General features: G+C 46.3%; 1 protein-coding gene across 1 annotated transcript; it reads right to left on the bottom strand.

The window, feature by feature from the left end:
* Window positions 1-298: 298 nt before the first annotated feature.
* On the bottom strand, window positions 299-12,205 carry NWD1 (NACHT and WD repeat domain containing 1). The gene is given in 23 exon segments (XM_049808386.1): window positions 299-1,124; window positions 1,559-1,607; window positions 1,609-1,701; window positions 2,408-2,827; window positions 2,829-2,971; window positions 3,333-3,526; window positions 3,528-3,598; window positions 4,300-4,433; window positions 4,640-4,661; window positions 4,845-4,943; window positions 5,264-5,370; window positions 5,373-5,535; window positions 5,672-5,962; window positions 6,024-6,169; window positions 6,601-6,804; window positions 7,377-7,541; window positions 8,004-8,121; window positions 8,597-8,755; window positions 8,935-9,136; window positions 9,546-10,557; window positions 10,560-10,755; window positions 11,244-11,486; window positions 12,023-12,205. Coding segments are annotated over 23 exon segments (4,773 nt in total). The 3' UTR covers window positions 299-765.
* Between the last annotated feature and the right edge of the window lie 1,112 nt (window positions 12,206-13,317).

The raw sequence follows: 13,317 nt of genomic DNA, 5'->3' as shown, positions 1-13,317 counted from the left end.
CCCCCCCCCCAACACATACACACACCCGCTTTCCCCCCCCCCCCCCCCCGCCCCGCTCGTTCGTTCGCTCGCCCGCCCCCGTCAGCGCGTGCGGAGCGCCTGCGTCAGCGCGTACGGCGCCACGGCCCGGCGTGGAACCGTGGGTGGTGCGCGCTGCTTCCGGCCGTTTAACCGCCATGGCGGGAGCCGCGCCTCAGGGAAACGATATTCGGTGGCTGAGGGAGGGAAGAGCGGGTGAAGGCAGCGGGCCCGGTGAGAGGTTTGAAGGAGGGTGGGGGGGGGGGGGTCACCGGGGGGCGGGGGGAGTGCGTTTCGGGCTGGGGGGTAGCGGGCTGGAGCCGGTGCCAGGCCTGGAGCCGAACCCCTAAGCGGGTAACGGTGGCCCAAAAATCCGGTGTTTCTGTGCCGGGAACGGGTGGTCTTCGCGGGAGGGGGAGAGCCGAGGTGGGGCGCGGGCAGGCCGCAGTGGCGAGAGCCGGGTGGGCTGCGAGCAAGGGGGCAGGCCGAGTTCTGGTGCGGTTAGATACAGTGTGAGTTTAGGGTCCGGTTTTTTTTTTTCCTTCCTTATTTACCTTTCTTAAGTGGTTACGAATGGTACACGACAGCAGTGGTGTTGTGCAAAAGTATCAATAGACTCTGAACAACCACAGAGAGGGAGTTTTCAGCGATGTTTAATGTTGTAATTCTGAGACGTTAAGGCAAAAGGATAGAAAGAGAAACCTGTAAGCTCAATCCTGGGTGTTTATGCTGGTTCATCTTTGCTTTTTACATCACTGAACAGATTTGAGAGAGTTTGCTGGTATGAATCAGGCCCCCAGAAGAATTTCCTTGGTTGTACTGTTGCTTGCTTGAGTTTTCCCTGTCTTTCTTTCTGGATTTTACTATACCCATTGCCACAATGTTCTGGAGTGGGTTATACCGAGGAGGGGTGGTCTTAGGACAGTGAAACTTCTTGCGAATTATATAACCAACTTTTGTTATTGCAACAAATCCATCTGCAGTTGGTACAATTCTGTTAGCTGTTGTGTATACACACTGTACAGCCAGCAAGGCACCTGTGGAAACCAAGCTCAGAATAAAGCATTTACTGTGTAGTAGGATTGGACTTAAAATATGCCACTTCCCTCAAATGGTCCCTTGTCACCAGACAATTTGAATGCAGTAAAATTGGGTCACATAGAAGAGCAAGGAAGAGAGGGGAAAAAAGCAGCCATGCTGCTTGTTTCTCCTTAAAGCATTATAGAAGATTTGCATAATGGAAACTTACAGAAACCTTTCTTGCTTTGCCCTTAAACTTGCTGCTGGTATTTGAACCCAGAATGTATTTCTCTGCTGTGTGCTGGAATACTCCAACTGTAGTCTTGCAATTGCAGCTTCCAGTCACAATGCGAATATGTTACCTCTGGATTTGGTATTCCAGCCTCTGTTCTGATACTTGCACAAACTGTTGCTGTATGGCGTGTTTCCCTCCTTGCAACATGAAGGATTCTACAAGCCTATTTAGTACAGCAGGGAGTACAGACTTTCTTGTTGTTGCTAGCATTTCACAATTACTTACCACTTGCAACATCCCAGACTGTGATGGATTGATCCAGCGACCCAGTCAGTGTACAAGTACTTATCTTTTGAGAAGCAAGCACAGCAAATGCCTCTCAGGAGAGATGTGGGCTGAAAATGGGTGGTTAGAATGAGATTGTTATGCTAATAAATACAGGTTGAAGTGAAGATGCCTTAAAATATTCAGTTGTTATTCAATGGTTAAGAATAGAGGTAATAAGTAAAGATTTTTTACAAGAGTGATCCTGGAAGGAGGATGGGAGGTATCACAAAATAAAGCCCCTAGCTTGTGAAGCACTCTATAGCTGTGCAGGAAAGAGAGCCTAGCATGACTGTACAAAACCCCATTATTCCACCTGTGGAAAGGAGTAGCTCAGACGTGTCCATAGTGTATTGTCAGGTAAAAGAGTAACAGCATTGATCCAGCCTCCACCATCATTTCCGCCCCCCCCCCGCATGCTGCTGAACTGGCCCAATTTACCCCTTCTGTTGCTATTGTTAACTCAAGAAGTCTCATTCTCTTCACTGATTTGTGTCTTCTAGCTTACACCGGCTAAATGAGCAGTAATAAGCTGTAGATAAATAACTCCTATGACTTGCGTTTAGTGTCAGAGTAGTGTTAACAGTACTCATTCATTTAGACAGCATTGACACCTTGATAGTGTATCTAGATGTAAGGATGCTTTAAAATCAGACCTAGGTGCTGAGAATAGCTTGCTGTCTGTCAGTTTGAACAGCTGTGTACAGGATTTGGGTATTCTCTTTAAGAGCTGGGAATCCTGTCAGTTAGATCTTCCCTGACAGCTCAGGGCAGAAATTGCCTATCGATACTGTCTTACCACGGTAGTACCTTGTAATAGCACATCTCGTGTTCCTGCTGACAGAACTCCAAGTCCCAGAGACGCTGCAGGGAATCTTCGGATCCACTGATTGCTCGCTGCTCTCCGTGGCTGCTTTCCAAACAGAAGATCTGGCTTCTGTGACCTTCCAAAGGAAACACTTGGGCCCGAGGGCAGTCGTAAAGGAATAAGTCCCCGCTAGTCATGCCATAGAGGACTCTCTAATCTGCAAGGACAGCCACGCTAGAAATCAGAGAGCCAGGGATCTGAGTTTTAAAGGTGTAGGTGGGTCTGTCGATCACTGGGCATGGATCTGCAGGCATAATATCCAGCACAAGGACTAAATCATCATATGCTACGGCAAGCTGTGGCTGCTTTTCCTGTTTGTTGATTGCCATGTCGTTGACTGGTTTCTGTGACTGTGGAGGTGGGGATGCATGCTACATCTTGCCTGGAGTTCAGTGAAAAGACAAGGACTGTTCCAGATACAAGCCCTGTGAAAAGGAGCTGATTTTGTTCAGCTATTTCCAGGCATCTCACTTGAGCAGAGGTGTCCAGTGTGTCACGTGCTTCACCTGTAAACCTGAAGGAGATCAGCAAGACTGTTCTTATTCCAACTGCACGTGAATGTCTTCCCTCAGGTGGGGCTCGTGATTGGCTTCTTTATTTGTGAAATATTTTGCATATTATTCACATTTCCAGTTCTTCCCATGTCATAATAATAAGCTATTCTAGACAAAAACTTTGGAGACGAGATGAAAAAGCTCTCCAAGCCTGAAACAAATTTCATGCTCAGAAAAAGCAGAAAGGAGCAGACTATGCTTGTGTCATATGCTCAGAAAGCTAACACTGCCTTTGCTGCCTCTGTGAGTTTTGTTCCTATCCTACCCCACATGCAAACTTAATTTAATGCAGTATTTCTGAGATGCAGTTCACCTTCTGCGGTGTTCCAGATGATGACTTTCTGTGTGTCTTCAGGTTGGGTAAAATAGACGTAGTTCCCCCCATGGGACAGTGCAGCGCAGCCTGTATTTGGGACAGGTGGCAAGGTTTTCTGCTGATGATTGTAAATGAGGTTCCACGCTCCTAGATAAGGTGCGCTGTGGGAGGCAGAAACCAAAGTACAGTTGCACAAGTGTTACCAGTGCTCCCATGCCATCCAGTGTGTCAGTAAGCAACCCCTGCTCTAATAAACTCCACACCTGGGAAAAGATGGGGGGGAGAAGTCATCAGGCATCAGTCCAGAAAAAGGACTTTTTCCTTAGTCCTATTTAAGAGGTAGAACAATATACCTTAACTAACTTGTACAGAAACATAAGTAAAGTCAAAGAATAACATCTTGATACTAGAAGGCAAAACATTGCATTCTTACTCTAAAAAAAATGTTTGAAGCACCTGGAGCCATTCAGCCCACTTGCTTCCTTTGCTCTGAAAGATGCCTAATTAGATTCTGCACATTTTGGACTGTTCTGGCTGTTTACCTCTTTCTTTGGCAAGAGATGGTGCTCCAGATGTGTGTTCCATCTGGTTCCTGCTCACAGATGGGTAACAAGGCAGGTTTTAGGAGTTCAAACTTAATATATTTCAGAAATGAAATAGTATTTCAGGCCTCAGGCATACACTGACTTGAGGCTTGCCCCCTGAACTGATGAAGTGCTCTCCATTCAGTGTCAAAAATGAAAGAACAGAAAGGCTTGAAGCAGTGAAGAGGAAGGGTCAATGGTCATCTTCTTTTTAGAAGTGTGGCAGTACTAGAAACATGCTCAGAACTGCAAATCCAGCCCCCAGACAGGTTGCTAGAGATCAAGACAACCCTTTTACTGGCTCAGGGGCATATTCTGTAAGCCGGATCTGTGAGAGATGCTTCTGCTTGGTAAGATGCCCAGCTTTCCTCCCTCCCTACTTGGATAGATGCAGCCTGAGAACCAGTAACAATAATGCTGTTGCCAGCAGAGATAACAGCTGTATGAACCACTCCTTCATGTTTCAAATCTGCCGGTAGGAACCTGTGGAATCCCTTTGGGTTTGCCAGGTACACTCACACATAATCCTGAAAGCCTAAAACAAGAAAATGTTAGTTACTGATTTATTGAGCTGAGGAAGTCTCTAATCCCCTTCAACACCATGTCCTTATGCATATGATTTAATTCCTATATTTCTTTAAAAGTAAGCCCAAAGGGTAGCTTAGAAACTATAAAAAATAATCATGCCAGTTCAAGTCCTTTTCACTACTGACATCTCACTTATTCCCTTGAGAAAGGGCTCCTGGTACACAGGAAATGTTCTGACTCCTCACAAAGAGAGTTTCATCCAATTTTTGTTACCCCCTTAAGCACAATAGTTAAATAAGGCCAGGCTCATGGGAAATACCACATGCTAGCCCCTTTTAAAGGACACTTGGCATGTGGGAGAGCAGCTATTACCAACACTTTCCTAAGGAATGAGTGCTGCTGAATCTGCAGCAGGAATAGACTCATCTTCTGACACCATTGCAAAGCGAACCCTTCCAGGAAGCTTCTCTAGCGGACTGTTTCCATCAGAAGAGATCTGCACAAAAATAAGGCAAGAGTAAGACGTGAAGTTAGGATAGCTGAGCTGCCTTTCTCCTGAAGGAAAGGGTATAGATTAGCAGTGACATTTAATTTGGCCGCATGGTATTGGGCAAAGCTATGAAGTGCAGCAGGATAGAAAGTGTTATGCTTGTTCACTTAGGAACTAGGATATGGAGTTCTGAGGAGGATGCTCTATTCAGAATGGAGAAGGAAGGCCCATTGGTTACCAGATCTGTTGTCTGGCTCAGTAGACCTCTGGATATTGTAAGAAAATACAAGAAATATTATAAGAAAGTTGAACAGATAGATGTGTACCATGGATAGAGATCCCCCGCTAAATCCCACTATCATCTTCCCTTGCTTCTGGATCAGAACACTGGATGTTGGTGTTTCTTCCTGTAGCCCCGATAGCTGACATTTGATCTCAGCTCGCCAGTGTTGCTGTTCTACAGACTCGGCATTCCTCCTTCAGACACAGTCATAATCACCAGCCTCGGGCTGAACACTGCAGAACACATCCATACATCTGATGCCTCTCCAGAAATCTGGAAGATGAGTTCTGCTGTCTCCAGGTGCCAAGCATTGACCTAATAAAGAGGTGGCAAAAGAGATAGCACTAGCAGGGACTGAGCTAGCTTTTATGTCTACAACCTTTGTGATTGGTACTGTAACTTCTAAAGTTCTTGTTCCTTCAGCATGGTTTGAGTTAAAGACTGGCCATACCTTTGTATCTGAGGAAGAATATACAATCATGTGCCCCTCATCCACATGAAGGTGATGTGAGGGCTGTTCTTTGATATGTGTATCCTGGATGATAAACTTTGCTCTGCCAGAAGTCAAATTCCAAATGTGCAGACTGTGATCCATGGCAGCTGAAACAGCACAGGTTCCTTTTCCAAACACTTTCACACGCCTCACCTCAGCTATAAAATAAGATGAGGATTCACAAAATGAGGGATTCTCAGTGCTTTCAGCAATTGGGAGAATGCTGGCAGCTGGGAGGTGTCTGTGTGCCTACAGCTCAAGGATTGCCAAGCTGTCAGAGCTCTTTTCAACATGAAAAGAGCTTTCCAACCATAAAAAGTGGAGAAGGCTCACCAGAGTGCCCAGGAAGGGCATGCAGCATCTCAAAAACTTCCATATTCCAGACAAGCGTTGAGCCATCGTGGGAATCTGCCACCAGCAGCCGGTAATCAGAACTAAGTGCTATCACTGTGACACCTGCCATGAGACACAAAGAGGAAAGGCTGTTCTTTATACCACAGACAGAAAAGAGACATTTTGAGATTGTTAATATGCTGTGTTTCCCCAACTGGAACCCCCTCTATACTGCCTGAACCCCATAGTCTATGCCAAGAGCAAGATTAGGTTCCCTCAGACATATCTAGGTCAGTGTGTGCTTTTGTTGTCTTGATGACAAAATGACCCACTTTTTCCTCATTTGTGGAAGCAATTGCAAATGGGACTGGTGCATGACTGAGCACAAAGGCAAATGGACCTTTGTCCTGCCTTTGTGTAAGCTCACACGCAAAACTGTATTTCTACATAAATAGATGTTCTCTCCTTCTTGCTCTGTTTATTATGTTTCTTGGATTTCATTCATTACAAATGGATGATTAGATATATTCTTGGGCTGTATTTGTCTCCAGGACTAATCCTACCTTTGAGGAATCTGGTGAGCGTTCTATGTAGGGCCTCGCCAGGTGGCTGGAGAAATCCACACAGTGGAATGAGAACAGGATAGGGACAGACACTGTACCAGCTTAGACACTCCTGGCACAGCTTCCCGATTACCTCCAGGTAAGAAGGCATGAAAAAAAGAAGCCTGGCCAACATTTCTGTATATATTATACTCACTCCTAAGAGGGCAGAGACAAAAAAGCATTTTAGAACATGACTCTCTGAGAACTACCATAGTTGTATTTTATGTGATGTGCAGTATGTAGTGAACTGAGCTGGCCTTTTCTGGCCAGGCACTTGAGTAGTACAAGGAAGGTTACAGTGTAAAACATGTGGAAATGTAGTGGTGTGGCAGGATTTTTCCCCTGAGGGAGGAGTGGGTGTTCTGAGGAGAAGACAGAGGAGCAGCACTGTGTGCCGTCTCCTCTAGTTAACTTTAAAGCTGCAAGGGAATCCGAATAGCTGACAGGTACTTCTACTAGACGTGGAGCAACAGGCACTTTGGTTGTGGTGAACTGCTCTAATCAAATATACAAAGTGTCTGTTGGCAAAGAAGAAACCTCAGCTTCCCATACAAAGGCCCTACCAGCATGAGGCATTTATGAGTCTTTTGATGGATCCCAGAACAGAGAATTTTGTCACTGGTTTTAATTCCTCGGAAAAGTACTTCTACTTGGAAAGGAAAACTTCAGTTCTTTCTGCTGGTAAACATTTGTGTCATGCTCTGTCACTGTGACATAGTTGTTACCTTCAGGGCTGTGTATATTGCTGACTGCAGGCTTCAAAAGGAGAAGTATGTCCTGCACAAGGCGTAGTTCTGGACAGCTGATGCATTCAGTGCACATGGCAAAGTCATCAACAACACTCTCTATTCCAGAGGCAATTATTTTACAGCTGATCCAGTTCATGTTCCCTGCAGAAAGAAACACTATTAGAGCAGAGAATATCAGCCCTGAGAATGCACAGTTATTCTGAAAAAACTGAGATTAAAAAATGCTTTCTGGGGGAAGGAAGGAATAGAAGGATTTACAGCCACTAGCAGTGGAACTAGGACTCATTTGCTGAGGAAGTGGAGGGCTCCCATTGTCACAGTTCCTTCTTTAGCCTCTTAAATGCTCTGTGTATTTTCTTTTTTTTTTAATTTGTTACGTTTTTTAATATGTTTTCTTCTCAGCATTTGGAGGATCTAGATAATTTCTTTCAGCTGCTAAGGGACTGTGGTGATAATTCTAGGATAACAGTTCATAAAAGTCAGCTTATTTTTCTCTTTTGAGCTTCCTTCTCACAGCAGTTATTGAGGCTGTGCAAAAAGGTTATGATTCTTACCTGTGGCTGCAAGCATGAAGCATGCCTCTGCAGAGCGCTCCCTCTGTACCCAGCACATCCTGTTTTAGCTCCTCAATTTGTCCAGCTTTAAGTAAATGAAATGGCAATTCACTCAACTTCCTCAGATTTGCAACAGTATCAGAGAACCAGAGTGGCTGAGGGGCTACCTAGGAGTAACCAGAGCAGTGGATTTGAGACATGGTGTGTGGATTAATCTGTTTGCTTTCACAACTTCAGTGCTAGATGCTATCTCATGGTATGCCAGACAGCACTTCCAGGACTTTCACTGTTTTCCTGTTAGTAGGAAATGTTTTTCGTGACTCTAAATTTCTCTTGCGACAATCTAAGGCAGGCTGCCTTTCTGCAGATGTGAATAATAAATGACTTCCTTCCTTGTTGCAGTAGCCTTTTACATAGATGAAGACTGCATGACAGTTTGTAAAATTACTTTAGAGCTCCTTGGTTAGAGATACCTGTTTAAAAAAAACCAATATATATCTTTGTCACTGTTGAATGCACTGAATAGTGTTATTTACTATTATTTTCATCGTCTTCTGATTTCAGACCCTGTCCAACAGTCTGGAGACGGAGCGCCCTGGTCCAGAGTTTACAGGTATGGAAATGCCTGCTGTTAGTCCTCACCTTCCTGTCAGCATTCAAAGTCCTGCTAAGGTGTGGCAATGTAAGAGGTTTCTTCATTCCCCAGCTCCAAGTCCCCTTGAAGAAATCTGTCAGGAGAAAATGCCTTTCGATTTGGTCTTGTTTTGATAAATAACGAATCTGCATCATTTCAACAGTTTCCTGGGAAGGGAAAAAGTAATAGATGTACTGGAACAGGGAGCTGGAGGTGGGTTTTTTCTAGTCTCAGGACTGACAGAGTTTAAGAATGGGGAGGACTCTAGGCAGGGTGCCTGAAAGCCCAGGATGGGAACATCCCATACTCAGAAGTTTGACTTCTCATTCTCTGCTCTCTAAATGTACCTGTGTGCAGAGCAAAGACGGGTGAAGCCATCTGCCTTCCATTCTGCCAGGCACTCTCCCATGTCACTGTGTAGCCGTGCCCAGCAGAGAGGAGGAAGGCACAGGACAGGTTTACTTGAAGGAACGTGGCAGTGGTGAATCTCTGAGAGAACTTTATCAGGGGATAAAATGTCCTTCAGCTCTATGTCTGACAGCCCATTTCTGCAAGTGTGAGATATGAAAGGAAATCATTTATCCTCCTCCTTACTGTTTACAGTGGTATCCATAGTGGGAGGGTGAGTGGTTTCTCTGGCAGTTCAGAAGTACTAGTCACCAAAAATCTCACTAGCTCACATGTACACGTGGCAGTCTCATCTGAGAGCTTAGACACTGCATAAGCCATGGAGATTGATTTCTTTTTCCAAGTAATCCCAGAACATCTCCCTTCAAGACAATGTTTTAGGTAGGCTGCCAGGTATGAGAGGAATGTTATGCTCGCTAAATATATGTATGAACACATTCACAGGCTCAAAGAACTGAGAGCTTTGATTGGGTTTGGCTGTGTTTAGACATATTCCCTATGAACAGCAGGAGGTATGGGCTGTTTCTTCAGAGATACAGCAGTACTCACCGTGAGGAAGCAATATAGCCAAGTACGTGAGCCACAAGGACTGTGCCGTGTGAGTTTTCCAGTCTCTCGCACAGACGGTGCGTGGCATCCTGGGCTGTGCTAGCAGTCACTAGTTCTGAAGGTGAAGTGTAAGATACCCATTTTCTGGCCTCATGGAAGACTAGCTTGAAGAGCCGGGCTTGTCCACCACTGGGGAAGCTCTGATGGAAATAGGCCCCTTGAGCTGGGCTTAGCCGTCATGTGTCTGATGCTAAGAGCATCTCTAGCATCTCCTCACCTTCCTCACAGGATAAGGGTCCTACTTCAGAGTATTCTTCAGCCTCAGGCACAGTGTGTTGGAGAGCTTTCAGAGTATCAGGCTCTCCTGTGGAAATGGAAATGATGATGTGAACCTTTGGAGGGCAGTCTGTAGGGAGCCAGTAGAATGTGTGAGCACCATCATTAGGAAGTAATCTTTCCACAGAGTCAAGGAACACCATCAGTGTCTGTGTGCCACAATGGGAGACAGTGAGGAGGAGTTTACTGAGGAACAAGACTAAATCACTGCAAGCCTGTTTGGTCTGGCTAGGAGGTGGTTGCAAATCAAATGCTAAACACACTTGGAGACAAATGTCTCTCAGCAGGCTGTGAATGGCAGAACTGAGCTGGGATGTCCCCAGCAAACAAATCGCAACTACACTGTCTTGCCCTAAAACAGCTTGCACCCGCTCAGATAGTTTGCACATCACAGCTGTTTTTCCACAGCCTGGCAGCCCGTAAAGGATGAGGGTTGTGTGGGTTTTATCATTGTTCTGCCTAATACGGTGAAAAATGCTATCTGATAAATTCTGCCTCCCACAGAAAAATCTGCAGTTCTTCAGGCACAGAGCTGTGTGGTGGCCCAGCTCCTGCAGAAGTTGCCCTGGCTCCTCGCTGATCTCTCCTCAGTATCAAAGATTCTCTAAAACCTGGTGATTAGTGACAGCAGTGAACTGCTCACAAAGTTGTTTCAGGTATTTATTACTCTCCTTGCACTGTATGCCAGTGTGTGTACTTTGAGGTGTTCGGGATAATGGCTTGCAATTTTTGCTTTAAGGTTTCTGAGCAGCTGTTTTGCTTCGCTGTCCAGATTGTCCTCCTTTTCTAACAGCTCACTGTTTGTTGCTTGCCGAATTTGTCTGTTGGAATCCTCACCCTCTCTGAGGAATATGAAAGCCCCTGGGTTGCTGTCCTGGGTATTGAGGAGACCCTGTTCAGTCTCCCATTCAATTGCTACCAAAAAAAAAGGGGGGGGGGGAGATGTGAGCATTCAGTTTCAGAACAGAACACAGGAAAAGCCATCCATCAACATTAATGTGACATCCCTTGGTCCTTCTCTATTTCACATGATGCTAGCAGGTCAGCATTGCCCACGTCCTCTGAGCTAGGCATACTCCTGGATATGGGCAGGGACATTGGGAGAAAAAGGAGAAACATTTCTGTCTGGTGTATTATTGTTTGCTAGTCAGCACCAACCTCCCTCCTCAGGATTTGGGTTATGGCAGATAGTTAGCAAGTCTCTTCCTTCCCTGCATCTTTCCTGTTGTATACAATCTGGTGTTGTCTAGAAACAAACAGCTGTCCTCCCTGACAGCTCTGATTAGAAGGACATTACAGCCCTGCCAGAACACACCTGATTTGTGGTAGCAGTGCCTCTGCTCTGGGCCAAGCAGCCCACACCTCTCTGCTTTTCTGGGCTGCCACGCACAGCGCTGAGGCCAGGCGTCTCTCCAGGCAATGCCAGCCCTGCCTGTCAGCCGGCTGCAGCACATAGCAGGTGGGTAGCGCGTTCTCGTCCTGCCAGTACCACTGTGTCGCGAGCTGGGCAGAGTCCCCTGACAGCTGCAGAGTTAGGGCCTCGAATTCCTTCTCCACAATGAGCCAAGGCACAGTCTGGTGCCCGTAGTGGTCCCCCAGAAGTCCCTGCAAGAGGCAAAAAAGGCTTCTGCAGTGACAGCTGGGGTGTGGACTGGCTGCTTGCCTTAGCACCTAGGATTGCCGGGGAGGGCTGCTCAGAAAACTTGCTGGTAACCACAGCACCGTTGTGGCTTCCGTGTCAGATGGGGACAGCCAGGCAGAGCCCCAGCCTGCCCCATGGTCTGGGAGAAGCAGCTTTACAGCAGCTGCTCCTCAGGCCTTTACCACATGTCTGAGGGGGGCAGAGAGTGATGGAGGTGAGGCAGTCGAAGCACAGAGCAGAACTGGTTTGGGGACTTTGGCCAGTGGTGCATTAAGACTGGCTTTGGGGTGGAGAAGAACTAAGGGAACGGGACTAAGTCTGGGGATGTCTGATTAGGACTGAAGGCTGGGCCGGGAAAGAGTGAGATCCTGAAAAGTGTCAGCATCCAGTATCCGTGCAGTCTGAAAACAGCCAGAATGAGCTCAGGGTGCAAACCCACAGTGTAATCCTTGAGCAGTGCCCTTCTGGGGTGCATAAAGACAAGTGGGAGTAGTCAGACCTTTGTGGCTGGCTCTGCTGAGGTATCTAGGCACATAGAGAACCAGTCCGAGGAAAACACTGCCTGAGTGCCTACTAGTGCCATCTGCATATGCGATATAGTGCTGCTAACAGAGGTGTGAGCTGCAGGGAGCTCAGCGATTGTGAGCTCCTGGGTGCAGTAATGCTGTGGTGAAGCTCTCATGGTCTCTGCCCCTCCATTGCGGGCCTCTGGTGGAAGTGTCTCGAGGGAAATCAGGCACAGCTTGCACAAACACTTAATTGGTTATTTATTTACTTGTGGCTTCAATTATGCTCCCTGGGACTGCGTATTTATTCTCTTTGTTCAGCAAAACTTTCTTTCTCCCTTTCTAAAACCAAAACAACCTGAGGAAGCAACCTGGCACTTCTACAGGTGCGTCAGACTCCTCCCCCCTTCTGCAAGGCTTAAAGTTCTGAGTGTGGGTTTCTGTTTGGGGCTGTCACCAAAGTGCTTCAAGGAAGCTGAGGTGGCCTGCTGCCGTGGGGAGCTTTCAGTGGTTCAAAGGAGTGATTGGAGGGATCTGAGTAGTATTTGCAGAAGCATGGAACAGGTATCAGCTTGCAGCGTGACACCCTGCTCTGTCCCTGGTGGTTGCTATGGCATTTTCGTTTCTGGTTCTTTGCCTGGGGAATTTGTATTTATTCCTTAGTTACTGAGAAAACCTCCTCAATATTGAGGTATTGGGCAGGAAGCAAGCTTGGATCTTCTTGCCTTATGTGCCTTATGTCTCCATCTGCCTCTTATATCTGCTAGTTAATACACACAGCCCCTGTTATCTTCTGCTCTGAAGAGACTCTGTGTTCAGGGCTGGACTATACGTGTGTGCCTGTCAGGGCTCCTTTTGTCTTTTAGGGACTACTGGCAGTTACTGACATCTCAGCCCCATTTGCTAGCTGATTTGTGAAGCTGCTCAGGCAGGCTAGTTACTTTTGAAAACCACCTTACTTGTCCAGTAGACCTTCTGAGTGCATGTGGCCTGCTCTCTATGTCTCACTTTAGCCATTGGTAATTGAGTGTGCCCTGCAGTGCTAGAACTTACGATGAAGGTGGGACCAGCTGACAGTTTCTGACAGGCTTCAATTTCCTCCAGAGTTGTGTGTTTCTGTGATCAGGGTCTACAAGCTCAGAAATACCCCATCTCAAGTCAATTACCTGCACAAAAATATTTCTTTTAAGATTCTTAGTCTAATCAATACTATCACAAAAACAGTGACAAGGGAAAATTAAGTCATTCTATCATGTTTAATTTTTAGATCAGGATGAACACTAGTGGT

Source organism: Accipiter gentilis, chromosome 8 (assembly GCF_929443795.1).
Source record: "Accipiter gentilis chromosome 8, bAccGen1.1, whole genome shotgun sequence".
NCBI lineage: Eukaryota > Metazoa > Chordata > Aves > Accipitriformes > Accipitridae > Astur > Astur gentilis.
Note: the sequence above shows the minus strand (reverse complement) of the source record. Positions and strands in the feature narration are given on the sequence as shown.